The sequence below is a fragment of the Orbicella franksi genome, chromosome 8 (genome assembly GCF_964199315.1).
Source record: "Orbicella franksi chromosome 8, jaOrbFran1.1, whole genome shotgun sequence".
NCBI classification, from domain to species: Eukaryota; Metazoa; Cnidaria; class Anthozoa; order Scleractinia; family Merulinidae; genus Orbicella; species Orbicella franksi.
The window spans coordinates 24,877,537-24,901,336 of record NC_138152.1 but is presented as its reverse complement, the minus strand read 5'-3'; the positions used below and the strand labels follow the sequence as shown (position 1 = coordinate 24,901,336).

General features: G+C 39.8%; 2 protein-coding genes across 2 annotated transcripts; one reads left to right on the top strand and one right to left on the bottom strand.

The window, feature by feature from the left end:
- The first annotated feature begins 3,128 nt into the window (after positions 1 to 3,128).
- LOC145495835 (succinate dehydrogenase [ubiquinone] flavoprotein subunit, mitochondrial-like) lies at positions 3,129 to 23,186 on the top strand. Its single transcript, XM_081475421.1, has 17 exons — positions 3,129 to 3,285; positions 3,359 to 3,460; positions 7,266 to 7,427; positions 7,905 to 7,960; positions 8,772 to 8,859; positions 9,349 to 9,513; positions 10,380 to 10,528; positions 10,901 to 11,025; positions 11,282 to 11,352; positions 15,662 to 15,759; positions 16,102 to 16,297; positions 17,460 to 17,657; positions 18,072 to 18,164; positions 18,689 to 18,787; positions 19,793 to 19,936; positions 20,255 to 20,368; positions 21,862 to 23,186. The coding sequence occupies exons 1-17, from the start codon at positions 3,241 to 3,243 to the stop codon at positions 21,946 to 21,948; spliced, it is 1,992 nt and encodes a 663-aa protein (XP_081331547.1). The 5' UTR covers positions 3,129 to 3,240; the 3' UTR covers positions 21,949 to 23,186.
- On the bottom strand, positions 13,051 to 14,730 carry LOC145495731 (uncharacterized). Its single transcript, XM_081475329.1, has one exon. The coding sequence runs from the start codon at positions 14,728 to 14,730 to the stop codon at positions 13,126 to 13,128; it is 1,605 nt and encodes a 534-aa protein (XP_081331455.1). The 3' UTR covers positions 13,051 to 13,125.
- Positions 23,187 to 23,800: the final 614 nt, after the last annotated feature.

Genomic DNA, 23,800 nt, shown 5'->3' with positions numbered 1-23,800 from the left:
CACGGTATTTTGAGATATTTTACCCACGCACAAAATTACCTTTAAATTGCAGAAAACCTGACAATGGTAGCTTACTTAGACAGAAAAGCGCCACAAAGATAATAATGGCAAAAATCATAGAAATAAGAGATTTTGTTTGAGGAAGGATTGAATCAGAAGTTCTCAATAGTTTGGTCGACATTTACGAACACACAAGGGAATCAAGATAGCCTATCAATTATTATTATTATTTTTCAGTTCTATACCATTGTCATTAAATACAAGCAAGAACATCGCTCTATATCTTCACTTTTCTTTCTTCACAGACTCATACCTCATCACAGCAAAATAAAGCGAGGCCATGTTACTCTGTCGAGGAAACCTCGGATCCCCTTCCCCCCATTGCCCTAGGAAGCTTGGTGATCAATTGGGTGACCAAATCAAGACTATTGGGGATGACAGTCGATGGCAAGCTTACCTGGCTTCTGCACGTACTGCAACTCAAGAAAACATTTGCTAACAAGCTAACCTTACTAAAGAAATCAAAATTCCTCCACAGATAGAAGCGTTCGCATCGATCTCTATTTTAAAGTGATTCTGCGGCTCATTGACCTATATATGGTCTCGTTTTACGGGGATCGTGCTGTAACAGCGAAATACTTCAGTCTCTGGAACGACTCCATTGTAGAGCAACGGCAGCTAGGCTTATTTTCAACCTTTCTAATGATATGGAGTCAAACCAAGTACTTAAACGAGTACAATGGTGAAACCTGTATTCTGGTTACAAATCTGCAGTTTTCTTTATCTATATCCACAAAGCGTATCAAGAAAAATTACCAGCTCAGGCTCAGTAACTAGTCACATCATATCGAAACGAAACGACCTGTAGGATATACTTTGCGAGCACCAACTTCATCATCCATCCCGGGCTTCAACACCCGCTACGTGAAAGACTCCCTCGCGCACAGAGGTGCGCTGCTCTCAGGAGCTACTTGACAAGCAAATATCGCCAATTAGTCAGCTTCTCCTGTTATAGCAGTCTCAAGCAGAAACTGAAATCTCTGGATAATTTTTAAGAATTTTGCATTCAAAGTGACATCTGCGTCTACATGCACTTCCAGATCAGAAGATGTTATTTATTCATGACACTTAAAAGATTGATTCTATAAGATATAGCAATCCACACGAAGTTTAGTTAAATTTACCTATTGTATCTATCTCAAGTTTCAGATAAATTGTAGATTTTTATGTGTCAATTAGCACATTAGATCCTTTGTTAAACGACCCCACAAGCGCTGTAGCTTTGAAAACTATCGTTTTTAAATAAAGGTTGATTGACTGATTGACTTGTAAACTCGATCGTAGCTTGATTCTCAGTCGGGCGACTATGTACTGGGGTTGATGAACCTTCTCAAATCAGGCTGCAATATATTCCTGAAGGCATGAAGGTGCTCTGAAAGACTATTACGGGAGAGTCAATCTATTGGGGAAATTTCATTCTTCCATTACTTGTACATGTTTTGCTCATGCCACTGAAAGCAATTACTGGGCTATGGTCCTGCCTGTATTTGCCTATTGTGATTTAACTACACTTAGCTACTTAAATTCGCGCAAGCAACTAATTCGGCATCGAGTATCGAGGCCTGAGTGGTGTATTTCATCGGTTGACGTACAACTATTTGAACGGCGGAGGGGGGGGGGGGGGGTGGGCGGAAAACTTTGTCTCTGTGTCAGTTTAATTGTTTACCAAGAGATTATGATTCTCTTGTGTCTACCTAGTAATGCATGTACGCCTTTTAAAAACATATTTTACCAGGAAACAATCACAATTTCCACACAAGGAACAGAATTTCATCAGTTGAACTCCCAGGGGGTGGGGGTACTCCCAGAAAAGTTGGATGAGGTGTGAGGCCCTCTTCCAAAAACACTTACCTTATTTATGACCAAATGCTGCGATTTTTTTCTTTTACCCAATTTATGACCAAAAATTGATACCTTATTCATGGCCTGACCCTTTAATCAAAACCTTATTTCAAATAGTGAAAAAGTAGCTTAAAAAAACATACCCAATCCAAGACTGGAGTGCAAAAACCATCATCTTTATGATCAAAATGGCCAATTATGACCAAAGCGAATAAAACACCATACCCTTTGGGGCCGCACATACTTATATAGCCCACATAAGGGAGTACCCCTCCCCCCCCCCCCCCCACTCTATCCCGGGTTTCGTGCTCAAGCGCTGTTTTCTGGCTTTTCGCTTTGGCCCGCGAGATGTGTGTCTTTCGCAGCTTCGCCGCTAGTACTCCCGGCCCAAACACGAGAGCCTGATCGCAGGCCAGTGGAAAAGTGACCATATCTGATTGGGTTCACAGAAGGTGGTATTTGAACATAACCACCCTGACAATCCCGAAAAATCTAGACAAACCCGCGGGCAGTCCCTTGTGTCTATCAGTGTCCTCTTGTAGGTGTTCAGTTAGTTGGGGCGCAGCGCGAAAAATGGCGAGCTTAGAAATAGGGGAAAAGCGTGGCGAAAGAAAGCGTAAGAAAGTTCTTTTGCTTTCTCTCGCGGCTCGCCGCGCTTCCCAATTTTTTAGGACCACGTCCAACCAGGGGCCCTATTTATATGGTCTCGGGTCAGGCCCGAGGCATCCCCGGCCCCACGACGAAACTTTATTGAGCGTTTATATGAGAAAAAGTTGTCCTGCATGATTATTTATACCCTTATTAGATATTCAAATGTGTAGTTTTCCTGTTTCTTTAGGTTTCCTTTCGTCATTCGATTACTTTGGGCTCCGTTGAACTAATTTTTACCCATGTAATATAAATTTCTTCATTAAAATATAAAATCTAGGTATTACGTGACATTCGGCACGCGGTGAGTTGTCCCGCTCAGGCGAGCCAAAGTTTTTATACGAGGCAAAGTTGTCCCCCCCGCCCTGCCAGGGTTACCCTATCTGCCGAGGTGAGACAACTCGTCCATCCGAGTTGTCTCGCCCCCCCCCCCCCCCCCCCGAGACAACTCGGGGACCTTCATATAAATGGTTGTTTGACTTTTCAACGACATAGTGAAAAGTTAACTCTCCCAGGGAGGGTTGTTTGGGGGAGGGTTGTCTCGGGTCAGAAACTGAGCCCAACGTTTCCTAGAACCGGTCAGCAGATCGCGTCATTATAGCATGCTCTTTCAAACTTTCAGTAGATAAATTTTTGTGAGGTGGCGGTGTGAGGAGGCCTTTTCTCTCCGTCCAAAAAAGCGATAAAAAAATGTTGTCGGGATTAAAAACCAGATCTGTCCTAACTTCTATAAAGGTAAAGCACTCACCTGAAATATTTAAATGTCATTTGGTTGATTTCCAAAGAAGGTATATTCATTCGATTGCAGCTCTCTGGGTTAGCGAGATCTGCTTTGCGGGTCTCAGGATGTCGGGATTTTCACTTTAAAATTGAAGGAAGACGATCACAAGATGGTACAGCAAAGGGACAGGTTTGTTAAATGATTTTTGGTTGATGGTCATCGTATTTTGGACGTGTAACGGACTATAACAATGCTTGCGTAAGACATATACACTGTGTTTATGCGCTTTCGTTATGTAATACTTGAGGCCAAAGTACATTGCGTGGCTGTTGTCATGTTTAACTCATAAAAACGATTTCCTTCAGTTCAGTGCCCTAGAATACAATTATTCAAGTAGGGAAATCTTAATTACGGTCGGGCATAAGATATTTGAGTTTTTCTTTTCTTAAAATTGCTTGCCTTTTTGACGTAAAACCGACGGAATTGCGTGACAATCAAGTGCAATCAGTGGTTGCGGTCTGTTGTTGACACTTCGTTTTGTAGCTCGGAGTACCTAACGTGGTCTTATTTTTCGTTATGAAATTATGAAAAAAAGATTTTACTCAGCCCTATTGATACGAGTTTACTACATGTACATTTGCAAATATTGTTAACAAATGATATATGAACTTTCAAGAGGTATATGTAGAAAGGAATGAGCGTACAGTCTCAGTAAACAGACTTTTGTTGTGTGCTTAGTGCAAAGTCAGTCATGAGACATGACATTTTTGTGTCTAATGCTGTCACTAAGTTTTGAATAACCTGTGGCCTTGATCTTCACGCCCGTAACAAACTTGTTACTTTATGATTGGGTGTGAAATGTATCAACTGAAATGTATGAATGTGATGGAGCAGAATCCCAACCAGACTTTGTGAATCCAGCCTAGAGTCCAGTGGCCTTCTCTACACGTATGCATACATGTAATTACATGCAATTGAACCCTTCTATTTCATTCGAAATAGCTGATAGTCATTGACTGAAAAGCAAATCGGAGAGAAATGGTTTTGAGTTCGAAATAACAGGGAATTCAAAATAATTGAAGGGGTCAGTGCAAAACCATGCTAAGTAATGATTTGGGTGAAAAAAAAATTTTCGCGAAAGGGCTTGAATTTTTGCATGTGGTCTTCAATGTAATAGAAAAACGCGGCCCTGTATTTTTGTCGCTGGTTTTTGTTTCGTTTTCGAGTTATAACGTATGCGAAAATACTTGGCTTTTCCTAGCCATGTCTTTAGGAGTTCATTTGTTGAACAGTAAACAGGCAGACTGTTTATATTGTATGAAGTCAAAATCAAATCTCGCAGCATATATAGAGTCACGGGTATTGTGACGTGAGCACAACACATGAATCGATCGAGAGTCAAACGAAATTCATCGAACAAAAAAGAGATGTGCCGCATTAGAGCTCTGTCAACTAATATCTTAAACATTGTTTTAAAGTACCTTGTGTGCCTGCCTGGTGGTTGAGAGGCACCATAAAGTCTTGATAAACCCGTAAGTCATCAGCACGTTTTAAAGAATCAAAATGTGTTCTGAAACTTCGAAGACAGCTGATATACCGTAATCGTGTTATCGGCGTTCGAAGTCAGATCGAGCCAGGTAGCAAAGTCCAAGAGCAGTTCTTGCCCCAAAAAAATACCCTCTGGTGAGTCATGGCCCATTTGCCAAGCATTGCTAGCGTCAAAGTTTGGAAAGCAAGAACTGGTTTTAGACTTATAAAATTTGTCTTATATCGACCGCCATATTTTCCCGCGCACGAAGTGTAAAGACCCTTCCTGGCATGCATTGCGATCACGTTCTGCGGACGTTTTTCGAACTGGTAACTAGATTGTTTAAACATAAGAATGGCCAACAAGTAGCGATCGATTGTAACATAGATCTGTGATCCAGTTTGCGTTGATTTTATTTTAAATCGGCATGATTTGTAGTGTTTTGAGCTTCTGGGATCAGCGGACATGCAGATGTATGGAGACCCGTACATTGGGGAGAAGGGTTCATCTGTTAATCTGACAACCCTATTTATAGCGCGTTTTCACGTGAAATCAACATCATTGAGCTTATAAGTTGCGTGAAATTACCATTTTGCTGTTTTCTAAGTGAAACTAGCATCCTTGCCGTCAAGCGTTAACGTGAAATCAACATTTTAACCTATTTAGACCTGAAATCAACATCATTGAGCGTATGCACTGTGTGACATTGACATTTTGCTGGTTTCTAAGGGAAACCAACATCCTTGCCGTCACACGTTAACGTGAAATCAATATTTTAACCTATTTAGACCTGAAATCAACATCATTGAGCTTATGCGTTGCGTGAAATTGACATTTTGCTCGTTTCTAAGAGAAATCAACCTCCTTGCTGTCACGCATTAACGTGAAATCAACATTTAAACCTTTTTTGACCTAAAATCAGCATTTTTGAGCTTATACGTTGCGTGAAATTGACATTTTGCTGCTTTCTAAGTGAAATCAAAGTCCTTGCGGATGCGGCTTGCCAATCCTTTGTTATGATAAACCGAGGTGAGACTTCGACTTACAACAAAGGCTTGGCTTGGCTATTATAACAAAGGATTGGCTCTGTTTATCATAACAAAGGCGCGGCTTCGTTTATTTGAAGACCTCGGCGGGAAAAGGGCGCTAGGTATTTTAATCAAAAGTGAACTTTGTCGAAAACGCTCCAAATTTTGCATGCAGTTTTGTTTAGGTATGTTTAACAATGTCCGTAGTTTTTCCGCCAAGCTTCGCTTTGTTTTCAAGATATTGCGTATGCAGAAAAACCACTCGGTTTTCCTAGTGGCGTCTTTATAAACGAAGCAAAAACCAGCGACAAAAATACAGGACCACGTTTTTCTATTACATTGAAGACCACATGCAAGAATTCAAGCCCTTTCACGAAAAATTTTTTTTTCACCCAAATCGTCACTTAGCATGGTTTTGCACTCACCCCTTCAATTGAGTTTGAATTAGCCATGCCAAATGTATTTCAAATCAGGGAAAACAACAGGATTTTTTTCTTTGCAGAATAATAGCAGAAGAATTATTTCACTGAATCAAAACATTTTCAAGGATGTCTGGAAAACCCGAATAGTGAATAGTATGAATAGTGCAAATAGTGCAAATAGTGGCGGACAGTCGCAAACAGTTGCGAATAGTGACAAATAGCTGTCATTAGTTAGTTCAGCGCTGATCTGGATTCGTTGAAATTGATCACGTGGAGAAATACACGTAGCGTTTATCCGCAGAGGCTGATAGATTCGACCAAGCACGTTCTGTGGCCTGTGATTAGTTTATCAACTGAAAAGACACAAATGAGCTGCTGCTATAACCAGTCACAAAAACAACAACATTTAAGCTATATCTTGCATTAATTAATTATCCAAATAAGCAAGAGAATTTCAGTGAATTTATTGCCTTTTCTTCCAAGGACTCAGGCTATGGCTGTCCGTCACTGACACACACACACACACACAAAAAAAACAGAAAACACAAGGATAACCTAATAAAGACGTATTTACGCTTTTGCAGCGGTGAAAACAGAAGAAATTACGTTTAGAAACACCTGTTAATGTCCCCTTTTTAGCAGGAAAATCCCATCCCACATTGCTGCAAGGTTGACTGCGAGGTACTGAGTACCAAATTGCTGTCATTGGTCACTATCCCCCTTCCACCCCTATTTGCCACTATTTACCACTATTTACCACTATTTACCATTATTTGTGTCTCTTTGTGACTTTTCACCACTTTTCGCACTATTCGCACTATTCGTACTATTGGCTATTCGCTATTCATGACTATTTGTGACTATTCACCATTTGGGTTTCCAGACACCTCAGTTTCAAAGAATGTACATATTTTACCTGTACTACTAAATTCATGAAATAGTAGGTTCCTAATCTTTAGCAATAGTATAATAATTGTATTTTCCTGGTCGATGAGTAATACTTTGTTGCCCGACAGTTATCACGTGAATATCCTGTGGTAGATCACAGCTATGATGCAGTGGTGGTTGGTGCTGGAGGTGCTGGCTTACGTGCGGCATTTGGTCTTGCACATGAGGGATTTAAGACTGCTTGTATCACAAAGCTGTTTCCAACAAGATCACATACTGTTGCTGCACAGGTAATACATTGAGTTTACAACAGTTACACTGTTATGTTACACTGTCCAAATGCACAGGAGTGAAACAATGGTTACTCTGTATAGAGATTAAATCTTTTTTGAGCAAGTGATATTGACTCTCGCTTTCCCGGCAATCTTCATGATACTTAGGTACATGTAGCCATGGTACGTTTACTTAAACTGTCATGCATGCATGTGTGTTATATACTGTTCCATTAATTTGAACATGAGCTGCTGACGTTCTTGTACTGTGTATATTGATTTGAAAGTGGTGTCAATGTTGCAAAGCCCTGTCAAAATGTGCCATCAACTGGTAATTTTAGCACCTACATGGTTTGAGTTTGCTAATCCTGACTAATAGTTAACAATCTATCTCTGTTTACCATCTACTACTTCTTTTGTCTGACATTTTACTCTCTGCTTGAAAAATTTTTGTCAGGACTGATTGTACAAGTTACATCTTTGTTCTTTCATTAGGGAGGAATCAATGCTGCTCTTGGAAACATGGAACCTGATGATTGGCGCTGGCATATGTAAGTAACAAGTGATTGGTTTTGTTAGCTATTTTGTTCTCATACAGTACTTGAAACAGGTACATTGTACAATTCATAGAACTTTACACATGCAAGAAAGCTGCTCTAACTCAGTTGCATTTGATTACTCAATGGTACCATTTTAAGTAAAAGCAATGATACTTTTTGTAAATTTATATGTTAATTTTTATGGCCTCCACATCATTTTGCCAACCGCTTTTTTATGAGCTTGTTCTGTGTTTTTATTGAGTCAATATTGAGTATGTAATGGTTTTTGGCATGCACTTACTATAGTGAAAAAAAAAAGAATTTTACAGAGCATCATGTACATGCAGGCTTTCAGCTAGGATTTGAAAAGTGGGCATCCAAATTGCACTATGTATGTATTGCTCAAATGATTATGATCAATTTATAAAGGAACATTTGAGAAATAAAACAATAATTTTCCTCAAAAAGTGGGCACCCAGAGGTTGCTTTGAGGCCCATATAACTAAAAGCCTGCATACTTGTAAGTTCTCATAATGTGTAGTTCCAGAAATTATCCATACCTCCCCTATGGAAGGGATTTTTTTCTAAGCACCCTTACCCCCCACCACACCCCTTTGGAAATTCCAATCGAGCCTCGTACATTTCTTTAAATGTTTTGGTCTTATGGAACCCCCCACCCCCAGGAAATTCCAATCCCTTCTGGGGAGGTAGGGGGAGTATGGATATTTTCTGGCAATGTGTTGGTGTCTCCAAAGTCAAAGTAACACAATCCTTACTGATTGTTAAACTTAAAAGGTTGTTACTTTGTGCTTCACATTTGTAGGTATGACACAGTGAAAGGCAGTGATTGGCTAGGTGATCAGGATGCTATTCACTACATGACTGAAGAGGCACCCAAGTCAGTGATTGAGGTCTGTACTCAACTACCTTTCTGCACCCAAATTCACTATTACTGTAGCTGATTAAAAGCCATGTCTACTGTCCTTACAATCCAGTCACCAGTGTTACCTCATGATATGTGTGCCCAGTATTAATTTTGTGAACAGGTTCTATTATACACTGTAATGTCCACAGAGACATTGTGTATAAATCAAATTACTGTATGGGTAAGCCATTAGGAGCAATAGATCAAATAATAATGTTAGGTCATTATATTTAAAACTGTTGGTCAGGAGCGATTTGTGCCCATGATTAAAGTTCTAAAGAAGGAGTAAAACAGATCTAAAAAAATGTTAAAACTGAATTTTTGACCACCTTCTGCTGTCTTCTTCAGAGAAATGTACTCTACAAGAGTCACAGAAAGCAAATATGTAACAAAGATGTCATTGTTCCTTACCCCATAGGGAGGAAACCAGTAATATATATTTGTTTTTGAGTGTTATCATGGTTGTTCATTGCAGCTTGAAAATTATGGAATGCCATTCAGTCGCACAGAGAAAGGTGAAATTTATCAACGTGCATTTGGTGGTCAGAGTTACAATTATGGCAAGGGTGGTCAGGCACACAGATGTTGTGCTGTTGCTGACAGAACAGGCCACTCTTTGCTTCACACTTTGTACGGACAGGTTAGTGAGTAGTGAGCAAGTTCCTACACTACTGCGGCAGGTGTTTCCAAAAGAACCAGGCCTGCACCAGGCTAGTTGACCGGCTGTGAGGATGATTTTTTTTTCTACCTGGTTTGACAAACTAATGAAGTTTTTCTTATAAGGAACTTCAGTTTAAAAAGTTTTGCCTGCCTGTGAAAAACCAATTGCCTTCCTAATGGAAACATTAATGTAACCCCAGCTGCTGTTCACAACTGAATATAACTGGCATGAGCTCAAGTTTTCTATTTGTGAATAGTCAAGAGGATGCAGCTCATTTGACTGTTGTTCATAGAAAACAACGTGAATAGTGTGATTGTTTTAGTATGGGTTCAGAACCAAACTGTATCATGAACTAGCACCTCTAGATCTATCAGTAGAAGTGGGCAAAAAGCTCATAAGGTGCGTGACAATATGATGAAAAAGTAATTCAAGGCTGGAAAAGCTCTTTAAAGTGTCAAATCAATAGTTCATGTAAACTAGATGTTTTAGTGTTAGCCCTCAGTTGTTATGTTGAACAAGAGGCTAAGCCCAAAACGTGTAGTTTACACAATCTGCATTAAATGTAGTTTGTGTAAACTACACGTTCTGGGCTTTGATGAGCTCTTTAAAGTTTCTTATAAATTTTATAAGACACAAAGAGTTCATCAACCCAACAGTCTGCCTCATTTTCTGCCAATAATAGTCAACTAATGAATAGAGTTAACTTTTTCTTGTAGTTATAGAGTTCTCATTTTGTATAAATTATTGCTAATGTTGGATTCAGGTGATAACTTTAGGTACAGAATTGTTTCTCTGTTAGCCATGTCAACTTTTCAGTTAAAACCAATATCATTATTGCGTTTCAGTCCTTACGATACAACACAGAGTATTTTGTGGAGTATTTTGCTTTGGATCTTCTCATGGACAAAGGAAAGTGCATTGGTGTGATAGCATTGTGCCTTGAGGATGGCTCACTACACAGATTCAGGGCAAAGAACACTGTCATAGCAACAGGGTAAGTAATAATGATTATAAGTATTTTATTATCTTAAATTGTTTTGTAGTGTATTCATTTGAGATGTGGATTGTGGCATTTCCACTGCTTTCAACATTCATATACATGTACAAGTACAGTATTTATTTTTATCAGATGATGAGGTTGACTGATCACATGGTAACACTGTACATGAAGTGGATAAATAAATAATACATTGCACGTTGCTAAATTTCATGTTCATTGCATAATTGTATAGAAAAAACAAAATACTGTACAATGTAGATAATGAATCAGATTGAAAAACCTCAGAAATTGTGGAATTACAGTAAATGTTTTTGATTTCTTTTTTGATTTCTTAAATCAATAATTTATTGTTGTATATTGTTATAGTGGATATGGTCGGGCATATTTCTCCTGCACATCAGCACACACTTGCACTGGAGATGGAACAGCTATGGTAGCAAGAGCAGGACTCCCCAACCAGGACATGGAATTTGTCCAGTTTCATCCAACAGGTACTGTTATGTTGCAATCAAAATTAATTAAACCTGCCATTCTGAGGTTCTCTAAAATGTGCCATACTGATCAAAGGTTACCATGTCTAACAACACAAGAGATTTGTACATCATTTTGTCGAGGCTGCAAAGATTTTTACAAAGCCTGAAAATGCAAAACTAAACAAACACTGTGTTGTTCACTTGTACTTGTTTCTGAAAAATCATGTCTGCATTCTATCTTATCAATTGTAAAACATACATATTTTTATTGCAGGAATTTATGGGGCTGGTTGTCTAATTACTGAAGGAAGCAGAGGAGAGGGAGGCTATCTAATCAACAGTGAGGTATTGTGTGCAGTTGCTTATCATAGGCAATAGATTGTATTCTTTTAGATGCTATGCATACAGCTGGAAGTACATCTACATGTTTGTGATGTGCACTGTTTGGGAATCTCTCTTTTTAGTGCAGAGTGCAGTATTGGGATGGTTTGGGGGTTGACATCGCTAAAGCACTATGGTAATATGGCAATATGGCACTATGGAAATAAGGTGTACACTTTAATGTTTGTTTAATTAATTAGGCTTGCAGCAAGAGAGGGTTAGGATGAGGTAGGTACTTGTGTGCACCTTGTAAAATGGGTGATGCATGTACCTACCTTACTTCTTTAATCACTTCAAAAAGCTATAAATTTGTTTCCGAAAGCCCCTTGCTCTCCTTGTGGTACTTTTCTCTTTAGAACAAAACCAATATTATTTTGCTCTAAACGCATGCTCAGATTAATAAGCATTAGTGTCAACTACATATATCAGGTGGAAGATACATTTCATACAATATCACACACTAACGTTGAGCGCTTTTCCTTGTGGTAGAACCCCAGTAAGTCATACGCATGCGTTGTAGCATCGTTAGCACGATACAAGGATGTTACTGTGACTGCGTGTCTTTTGGAATTACGCCTAACTTGGTTCAAGAAATATCATCTATTGTTTCCAAACTACACTAGTGCATTTATTTCATCCTTTAATTGTCTTCATCAAAGAGACCAAAATGTTCATACCCGCAGCTGAAACTCTCCCGAGTAAGTGGCATTAAAATTTGTCAAATTGAACAAAAAACCTAGGAAACTGCTCAAATATTGCTGCAGACTCCGTGGCACCTGCTGAAAGCATAAATTTTATCAGTCTTTGAGAGGAATCGTTCACCGATGAAGGATATAATCTCGGGCAAGTAGCCTAGTTTACTTTCAATACCTCTCGTTGAAATGCTCCTCAGTTGTATTGATCGATATCAGTGTGTATTTTAAATTTACGTGGTTTTATTTTTTAACTCCAAAGGTGGAAACAGAACGTGCTGTTCCGTGACAATTTGATAATTAGATTAGTTCCTGTTTATCGGTCAAAAGAAAATTTGCGTTTTAAATAAAGCAAATTGTTCCTCTTCATCCGACATTCAACTTTCTTCCACTCATCTCCAGCTGTGAAAAGAATACTACAGCACATCTTCCGTATGTTTTCGAGAAAACGAGAGTTTTAGGTTACATACCTTTGCAAGGAAAACAAAAGTATCAAGTTACAAACGTTTTCGTGAAGAGTAAAATTGTCACGTTCGCAACTTCAATGTATTATTTAATTTAAAATGGGTAAAAATCAACGTAAAACACTACAGTAAAATTCGAGAGCTGTCGTGACAAACGGTAATTAATTGTAAGTTATTCTTGGACTGGGAATGAAAATACACACATCAAACATGCAGACTGCAAAGATTATGTCTCATCAAAATTCTTAGCTGACTAGCAAGGTCAGTACAAACCAGGAGTGAATGGCAGGGGTTATATAGGAACTGTGTCATGAGTACTGCGTCAGAGCTATGCATTACACTCTGCACTATCTGAGATTGTCTCACTAGTTTACAGAGCCTTATCGTTATGCAGTGGGTGTGTTTTTGAATAAGTTTTCTTTGAGAAATGTGTAAAAATGTACACTTAATTGGCCACTCCCCGGTGGGGCTTTTCAGGACCAATGTAAACAAACAATGATAAAGTAGGAATTAGCAAGGAGTGACAGGCCTGCACAACTTCTAACAATGGAAACTTTTGTACCATGTAATATATGACCCCTTTATAGTTTTGCTCTTACGAGTATGTCTTTTAGGGATTTACCTCTTTTATACGATATTAGTGGTGGCTCTTTGAAAATTTGCCGTAGAGAAGGCTGATTTTGTATCAAGTGCCATTTTTCCATTAGAACATTTTTGAGGTTGGGCACTGATGGTTGATATTGTGTTACAAAAGGCAAGAGTTCTTTCCGGCTTTCATGTTTTTGTCTTAGCGCCGATTCCCTTTCTGTGAATTTAATATCTGAAAGGAGTGTTTCGATCAGATTTTTTGGATAACCTCTAGCAAGGAGACGTGATTTGAATTTGTAAATTTTCTCTTCAAATGTTGCTCTTGAAGAGTTAGTTCGTAAGAGTCTTAGAGCTTCGCCCTTCACGAATCCCTTTTTGACACCCGGTGGGTGGCTAGAGGAAAAATGAGTGTATTGAAAGGTTTCAGTTGGCTTAAAGTGTGTTTTTATATCCAGGATGGATTGATCTCTAAATCGTTTGCCTTTGTATACAACTGTATCCAGAAATGTAGTTTCAGTATTTGAAATTTCAGCTGTAAATTTGATTGTAGGGTGATGTGAGTTTGCTTGTTCGATGAACTTGTCTATATAAGGTTGGCTGACATCCCACAAAGAAAAAATATCGTCAATATATCGTTTCCAGATTGTGGGTTTTGCGACGCTGTTGCTAAGAATCTCTGTTTCGATATTGGCCATAAAAATATTTGCAAAAGCAACGGCCATTTTAGTACCCATGGCGGTACCGTGGATTTGTAGATAATTCTTACCGTTGAATTGGAAAGAATTTTCTTTCAGTATCAGGCTTAGCATTTCTTTGAGATATTGTGTGGGGATAGGAGGGTTATTTCTGTGAAAGTTTTCGTATGCTCTGCATACTGTAGTTATACCCTCTTCTTGTGGTATATTAGTATATAGACTTGTTACGTCCATTGATACAAGGAATGTTTGTTTATTCACTTTCGTCTTTTCAATGAAATTAATAAAATCTGTAGTGTCTTTTAGATAAGACGCTTGTGATATGGAAATAGGCTGAAGTAACGTGTCAACAAATGCTGATATTCGTTCTGTAGGCCCACTGCAGCCTGAGATAATTGGTCTTCCTACTAGAGTAGGTTTGTGGATCTTTGTAAGGGTATAGAATTCCGGAATCCGTGGTGGATTTGGTGTTTGAGATAACCACTTTCTAGTCATGTCATCAATGTAGTTGCCACGGTGTAGTTCTGAGATCAAGCGTGACACCTTCGTATGTGTATCCTTAACTATAGGCTTGTCAAGAGGCTTGTAATTATCTAGGTCATTGATTTGGACTTGGCCCTCTTGTATTTTATCATTTTTATCCATGACTACAAGTGTGCTTCCCTTGTCCGCTTTTTTGAAATTAAGATCTTTGCTTTGCTGTAAAACATTTAGCGCTTTACGTTCTTTGCGTGACAAGTTTGGTTTTTGTCTGGTTATTTTTATTTCCGCGATTTGTCGTTTAACCTCTTCCAGGTAGGTTTCTAATGTGACTGATGGTTGGACTGGCGGTTCCCAGTTTGATTTGACATAGAAGGGATGTATTGATTTGTTTTGCCCGTGAAAAATGTATTTTAAGCGCATTCGTCTCGCGAAATCCTTGTAATCTCGCAAGAGTTGGCGCCGTATTTTAGTTTTCGTTACTGTGGCGGTTGGTATAAATTTTAATCCCTTTGATAGCAATTTAATTTGGTTGTCAGTCAAATTCGCTTTCGATAGATTTTTAATAAATCTATCGTTATTTTTTGTATGAGAAGAGGTTGATAGTTTTCTGCGTTCATTACGCTTTTTGGTTTTTATTTGTGTTTTTGTGATTTTTGATTTTCCCTTCCTTTTATTTTTTCTGTCTGTGTTAGCAGTGTTAGAACATTCAGTGAACAGACATGTGTACTTTTCAACATCTTTATTGTTTACAACTTCCTTTAATGTTGACAGTAGTGTAGGCACATTTTCAGCATCGATTCCTAGTATAGCTGCTAGGTTTTTTACACTGATGTCCGCCGATAGCGGTTTAGGTTTGGATTTGTTATTTAAGCCTCTCTCTGGAGTTCCTTTTCGGAGAGTTTTACCTGCACTATCTGAGATTGTCTCACTAGTTTACAGAGCCTTATCGTTATGCAGTGGGTGTGTTTTTGAATACGTTTTCTTTGAGAAATGTGTAAAAATGTACACTTAATTGGCCACTCCCCGGTGGGGCTTTTCAGGACCAATGTAAACAAACAATGATAAAAAAATATTCAAATCAACATACAAAACTAGGTTAAGAATCCCAACTGGCGGGAGGCAGACCAGTTGGCTATTTACATGCGCAGCCTAGAAGTTGAACTCGGGGTTACTGAGAACACCATCAGCTGACGGTCAGAAGGAGATTTGAACTTGGAACCTACGGATTTCAAATCCAGTGCTCTAACCACTCGGCCACGCTGTCTCCACCGGTCATGCTGCGTCGATAGAACCTCTGTAGAGGAGAGAATAGGAAGTTCTGCTTTGTTTTGATAAATTTACCATTTTTCAGGGAGAACGTTTTATGGAGCGCTATGCACCTACAGCTAAAGATCTGGCATCAAGAGATGTTGTATCACGTTCAATGACAATAGAAATTAGAGAGGGAAGGTCAGTACCTGGACTATTTTCATATTGTTTTAAAATAATCAATCAGTCAGTCTCTCTGTCTGTCTGTCTGTCTGTCTGTCTGTCTGTCTACCTGTCACAGTGTCTGTCTGTCTTGGTCTGTCTGTCAGTCAGTTATTCTTTTTTAACTGTCTGTCTCATGATTTATAAGAGTGAAACAAAGTCAAACAACTGAAACATAAGAATTGCTTTCAGCTGCGTCTTGAGCACCTCTTGTGGTTCTTTCAGGCTCTTCCAACTTCCTGGATGTTCTTAACTCAGTGAAGCATTCTACATGTAAAGCATGACTCAATTGTTAATTTGATTTGGTTCGCTGTGTTTCAGAGGTGTAGGTCCTGATAAGGACCATGTCTACCTTCAGCTGTCTCACCTCCCAGCCGAGACACTAAAGACACGACTGCCCGGCATCTCTGAGACCGCCATGATCTTTGCTGGTGTGGACGTCACCAGAGACCCCATCCCTGTTATACCCACGGTGCATTACAACATGGGTGGCATTCCGAGCAACTACATGGGACAGGTAATGTGTTCACAGGTTTGGGAGAAGTTGGTAGATGATGACATTGATAGCATCCATGTAAATATACATGTTCCATAAAATTCCAACAAGCCCTGTATAATTGTAGGTTACCCTGTAACAAACAAGTCTTGAGCATCACGAGAAGATTACACATGAGATACCGTAAATCCTCGAATTAGCGCCCGGGGTGCTTATTTCAAATTTAGGAGAAGACGGGGGCGGGGGCACTTATTCGAGGGGGGCGCTTATTAAATTTTTCCCAAATTGTGGCCTGACATGATCATTTTTTTAGTACATCTTATGCGCATAAACAGCAACACTAGCTGTTTATTGACATAAAAAGCTGATCCTAAAGTTTAAATCACAGCACCTTTAGTACTTGTAATTTTTTTTTTAAACGTAACGTGTTCACAAACTGAAACAATGCACAAATCTAATACTACACGACGAAAACTATACATCCTTGTTGTCTCATTACTCTTCCACGAAATGGGGGGAGGGGGGTGCTTCGAAGGGGGGGGCACTTATTTTAAATTTTGGCTGATAGGAGGGGCGCTTAATTGAAGGGGCGCTTATTCGAGGGGGGGGGGGTGCTAATTCGAGGATTTACGGAATTTTAATATATTTCTTCTCAAACTTATTTTCCAATTTTAAACTAAGAAAACCTCAACCATGATGGTGTTTGGACTTATACGATTTCATTTCTGTATTTTCCACTAAGTTTTAGTTTCAATTGAGAAGATATATCAAGCATGAAAGACTCTGTTTGACCATATTTCCAAACACCTCGAAGTTCGTCAAAAAGAACTCCGCTAGGCGTCATATTTTCCACTCTCTTCTTGGTTTTTGCAAATGTGTTCAAACACGGTCTTTAGTGTTTGATATATTACATGCAGTATCTTTACACTGTATTTTGAGTGGAGTTGTAACACTGAGACGGGTTATTAACAGCAAACGTGAAGAGCTTAATAGACAAATTTTAACACTATCCCACATCCCGTCTTTCAAAATGAGTAAATCCCGTTCCCGTCGAAATATTTTATCCCGCATCCCGCTATTAAAAGTCCTGTCAATCCGTATCCCGCCTTCATTTCTACTCACATCCCGCATCCAGCCAAACCTATATCAGGCGCTCATGCTAGTGTCCTTAACTTCATTGCAGGCATTGACAAAGAAAGACGGTAAAGATGAAATCGTACCAGGCCTCTGGGCAGCCGGCGAGTCCGCGTGCGCTTCAGTCCATGGCGCTAACAGACTGGGCGCCAACTCCTTACTTGACCTGGTGGTCTTCGGACGAGCATGCGCTAATTTCATTGCCAAGTTTAACAAGCCCGCTGATGCAATACCGGAGCTTCCTGTGGTAAGATAAAAACGAATTTTTTTTCCGTATTGAGAGATTTTATAGGTCGTAACGGAAGACATTCTAGTTGCCATGGTGATTAAATCGATGCCAGTTGACTGTTTTTGCAACGTGACAAAATGCTGAGAGGGGAGGGGGAATATGTGGTAGATTACTGTCCCATCCTGGGAGGGGCTAGCAATACTGTTAGTGGCTTCATTCAAGAGATACTGGAGGAGAAACTGGAGTCAAGCACGGGACAATCACATGTTAGCCATCAAGCTGAAAATAATACGTTTGCTTTTAAAATGTAGGGACAGAAACACTGTCCCTACAGGGTAACCTTCTAGGATGTTGTTTTCGTGCGACCAGGTTAATACTTGCGAAATTTTAGACTTTGTTAAGATGGTGACCATATGTCTCTTGTACCTTCAGAATGCAGGCGAAGAGTCCGTGGCCAACCTGGACAAGATACGCTATGCCAATGGACGTACACCAACCGCGGATTTGAGACTCAACATGCAAAAGGTAGGTAATGGGTGCCGAAAAGGAATCTAGCAATGGCAACAAAAGCAACAGTTGTCTAGAGGAACTACATCACAAGCCGAGGGAAAATAAGGAAAAAAAAACGTCTTTGAGTTCTTATTCTATAGTTCTTTCTGTTCTGCCCTTTCTCGGGCTTGCGACAGTGGTCTGTAACCCTCCAGGAGGATTTTGAAATTTGTGTTAGACCACTTATATGTTTTAACGATATAAAGGAGCTTTGTCACGGTTTGCGCATCCTGATAAGTTTAGCCCAGTTCATCGTTTGTCATCCGTGTTAATCTTCTCCATTCTTAACCATCCTTGTACCTTTATGGTTTACTATTATCTCTTTGGTGTTTTTCTATCGTAGTAAACTATTATTTTCAGGTTTCCTTCAACTTAAGGGTGATTTTATACGTTGTCAAAATATCTAAAAAAGCTGACGGAGTAAAGTTTAATGAACCTTCCCAAAACCTCGTTAACACACAACTCCCGTATAAGGTGTCCTTCTTTCCTGTCGTTTCCAGATCATGCAGACCCACGCGGCTGTGTTTAGGACTGGTACCGTATTGGAGGAAGGCTGTAAGAAGATTGACGAGATCTATAAACAGACCGAAGACCTTAAGGTAACAGCTCATTTAAACATTACACGAACATGCTAATATTTCTTGCCTTAATTTTTCTGAGACGAAATGGAAATCTTAAATACAACGTGAAGTTTCACACACCTTCACAGAAATTATACTTGAACAAAGGGACTCCAGTTTGCTTTATCCAATGTGAACGTTGTGTGTTTACATTATTTTTAGGTGTACATGTGTCACAGTTATTTAGAAACTTCAGCCAGAATGCGCCTTTAGTTTTGCTTAGCTACAGTTGAACCTCGCTATTTGGAACCAAAAATAGTTCGAAACAGCGGGAGTTCGAAATAGCCGATAGTAAATGACTGAAGGGTAAATCCGAAGAAATTTATGACGAGTTCGAAATAACGGCGAATGCGAAATAACAGAGTTCGAATTAGTCGTTTCGAACGGTATTTTTTATCCAAAATTAAGATCATTTTGTGTGCGATCGGATGACAGCATTTGTATTCTCTTGCTAAGACTTGGGTATTTAAGGTAGTCCTTTTCATAAGTCCTATTGGCTTCTCTGGGTTTCCTTGCCTATAACTTACATTGATGTGTTTGATTATATTTGTAAATGGCAAAAATAAAACAAGAAACAAGAAACATGGATATTAAACAGACTTTTTGAACTTATTTCGCGTGTTTCCAACTGCGAAAGAAGACCACGTTTTTCGTTCTTGTAGTGGAAACGTAGACGTTATTGTAATTTCAAGACAAGTGAACTGTTTCTTTGCAAGAGATCGAGTTTTGGCACTAAACATTCCATTCTAATGACGTACCTCTACAGAAAAGCGTATCGTGTCTCTGATTGGTTTTTAATTAGCGCGCGAAAAATTCAAGTCACAGCAACGACCAAACAACGCGCGAGAAAAAAAGCGCGCGAAGAATCAAGCGCGTGAAGAATCAAGCGCGCAAAGATTCAAGCGCGCGAAGGAATACGTGTCCTGTTTACTAAATGCTATTTCAAGCAGCGCTGATGTTGTTTTGTATGATTTTGTTTTCCAGTTGTTTGATCGCGGTATGGTGTGGAACACAGATCTCGTGGAAACACTAGAACTACAGAACCTTCTTATCAACTGCAAACAGACTCTTTATGGAGCCGAGGCTCGCAAGGAGAGTCGTGGAGCGCATGCCCGGGAGGATTTCAAGGTATGTGATCAGCATTGCGCATGTGGGTGACATAACGCAACTTTTCATAACATACGTAACGCAACGTAACGCACCGTAACGTAACTAACGTGGTGTAGCATAACATCACATAACGTTTCGTAATGTAACGAAAACATAACGTAGCATATTGATTTAATACTAAACAGTCTACGTTACGAATATACAGGACTAATTTGATTGTTACTAGTAAAAGAGACTTAAAAGTCTTAGTTTGGTGATGAGCTTTTTATCTTACACGATATGTCCAAAGCCGCCAGCACTGTGCAATGCAAGCCTTAACAGACTTAACTTTTTCAGGAGCGTATCGATGAGTACGATTACTCGAAGCCACTCGACGGTCAAACGGCACGTCCCTTTGATAATCACTGGAGAAAGCACACCTTGGCATGGACTGATCATAACACTGGAGAGGTTTGTAACTTAAATTTTCTGATAGCATACCCTCGGCATTGTTTTCAGAATCTGAAACAAACCCTACGAACGAATTAAAAGACATCTTGCTCTCGATATTCTTTCCACATACTGTGAAAAGCTCTTAAAACAGTTTAAAAACTGTAAGATTGGCACTACAAGAAATGTTTCGCTAAAACATCAGCCTCATCACTTGTACGCCATATTGGATTCCGTAAATCCATTGAGATAAGCAGCCACGAGACGTATCTACTTCAAGTGCAGAGTCACGGAATATCCTTCACGCTCTGTCATGTGAGACTAGGGATGCGCAAAAAGGTCCTCTTTCTTTTCGAATTCATCAATGAATTTTCTGGTACTCTGGTTATCAGAACGCCCTCAGAGATATGCCTGATCATGGCGTCATTAGATAAAAGAAAAAAAAAAAAAAAAACACACACACACACACACACCGGTAAAGTTCATCTTGAATGTCTGAATTTTATTGTCGTGCTTTTCCCTGCCGTATTTACATAGTGTCGATCGCTCTTCCTGTTATCAAGCGAAAGAAAACAAACCCTCCTGCTACTTAACCCTCTTCTAAATGAATGACTGTCTAGATTCGTGAAAACTTCTCTGCTCAACTGCACAATGTGCGTCCCATGTATTCAACTCTCTTCTTTCATAATTGGAAATGCGATGCAACTGTATTACATATAGCGTGATTCACTTCTTAAGACTGTTGATCCCAAGCCGGACAGAGTGAGACACAAGTTTGTTCACTTGCCAGGGGCGGATCCAGGATTTTTCTTAGGTGGTAGACTTCAAGTAGTCCCTCTTTCGCTTAGTCCGTCGTGCGTGTCGCGCTCCTCGCCCCCAGGATTTCGCGCAGCCATTTTTTTCTCGCGGTTGTCTTTCGCGTCACGCATGACGGACTAAAGGTCGGCACACACGAGGGGACAAGTCCCTGCAACTAGTCCCCTGAAGAGTTTACACGAAGGGACTGGTCGCAGGGACTTGGCCCACATACAGTTCACACTAAGCGTTTTGAGCAACAAGTCGCAGGGACTTTTCCCAAGAATTCAAACTGGTTTGAATTCGTGGGACCAGTCGCAGGGACCAACTTGGTCTGTGCGACTAGATTTTGAAGCAAAAATGGCCAGGTCACACGATGAGATTTGTCCCCGCGACTTGTTGCTGGACTAGTCACAGGGGCTAGTCCCCTTGTGCGCGCCGACCTTAAGTGAAAGAGGGACTACTCGCAGTCTACTTAGGTGGGGTGCACCATGTTCTACTTCAACACCAATAAACCACATAGTTTTTTCCTTGCAGGATACTAGTTATACCAGAAAGCCGTACGTCATCTCAAAGGGGTGGGGGGGGGGGGAGGGGGGTACGCACCCCTGCATGAGCCCCCTAGATCCGCCCCTGCTTGCAGTGCTGTGAACCCAATCCACCTCAATGGGCTGCATGGTATTGTAAAGCTAATTCTGTCTTATTTTTGTCTTCTTCAGGTTACACTTGATTACCGGGGTGTTATCGATGAAACATTGGATCAGAAGGACTGTGCCAGTGTCCCCCCTGCTGTTCGTTCATACTAGGCAACGAAATACCGACAAAAAATGAACGTATTTCCCTGGGGGAACAGGGGCGGCGGTCGACACTTAAAATGAATATATGATTTGTTTATCTTCTTAAATATTTCTTGTAAAAAGCTACGGAAAGGAAGAGATTTTTTTTACCGGTTGACTGAAGAGAAAGAAAGAATAAATTCTCGTAAATGAATTTCAGTAACAAACAGAACTGTTCGAGTTGTAACTTGGTGTAGTATGGTATTAATAGAACAGTACTGTTTTCGTTTGCTTTTTATACTTATGTGTGTAGTTTGGTGTTAAATCCAATGGGCTCAGTGATTGGTTGAAAATAGTCGTTCAACCTATACGCGCAAACGTCTATATTTTGGTCCAATCATGTACCGAACCGAAAGTAATTGTGTCTTGCCTTACGTCTATTTTCCTGCGCTTGGCGCTTGTTGCAAGTTTTCCCGTGCTTTGCTCCGGTTACAAGGTTTTTTTTTTTTACCACGATTGTGATTGGTACATCGCATTATCCGAGCGCCTTGCTGATTGGCTACATATGGCTAGTTTTGAAACTAACAGCTGGAGTATGCGGTCCAGTTTTCTCTGAGCGATCAGTGAGCAGAACCCAGCCGAGTTGGCTATCACTTAGAAAACGAGCTAGTGTCAACGAAGAGGCACAGATTAGGGAGTTAAACAGATAGTTGCGGGTACAGAGTAGAATTCCAAATTTACGTACTGTGTGAAAGCTTTGGTGCACTTAAGTCATAAGTAGGCCTTTCCACAGATAACATGGAAAATCGATTAAATGTATTTCCGGAAATTCTCAAAAAATCTGCTAAATATCACAAAAAGTCTTCCAAATGGTCATTTCGCACGTAAGTAGAAGTCATGACCCCTATTAAGAACAAAGTTTTCCTTTGTAGTCCTTTGTATCGATACCTTGGATAATTCGTGTTGTTTCAACTCAATATCTTTTCGACAATTGATGATTTCTGATATTCCCGTGATCAGTTTGACTAAATGTGCTTTGAAAATATATAAGGAATTGAAGAATTGATCATCTTTGTGGAACGAAAGTTGCTCTTCTGTTCCTTATTTCTTTGTTTCTGCGTGATCTGGTGCCATGCTTTCCTACTTGTGGAAACATGTAGTTGTTTAAATTTACAGATAGAGTACTTTGCGCATAATTTATTCAGATTGTAGTTGCAGTAATGCTCTGTCTTCACTTAATTAACTTAAATAAAGATAAACGAGTTCAACTTGTTTGCACAGTAAGGGAACCACTCGATTATTCGAGTAGAATTTTATATCTCTGAAGAGATTACGATATGTAAAAATTACTGACCAAATAAAGGGCGCTTACAGACGAGAAGTTAAGACTGGGGTTGTGTTTTTCCTTTCTTTTCAATTTATTTTTTATTTTCAAGTTAGACTACCCTAGATACTTTTGTACTTTACTCTAATGCCACTTTGGGCGTTCGCTGACCAACGAAATAACGCGTGTTAGATGAGTTTTGATCACGGCACTTACATGACCTTTTTTTCGCCCTGGTTTTGATGCGTGACTTCGGCCGTTCTATAACGTGTCCTACTCTTGAAAACGAATAGGAGCCGCTTATCTTAAATGAGACCCTGTTAGGGGTAAATTTCGACCAGCGACATGGCCTTGAAACGGCGACATGAGAGCTATGAATTGGCGACGAATGACAGACTACTCCAGCGAAAGAGAGAAAGCGACACCAATGGCAAGATAGACCGACAACGAATTTCGGAACTGAGAATGCAGTGATTGTTTTAAACGTCTGAGTCGAAGTGAAGACGCATTTCCAGAGTTTTAAATGTGTTTTCCTCGCTCACGCGCGATGTCGTGAAA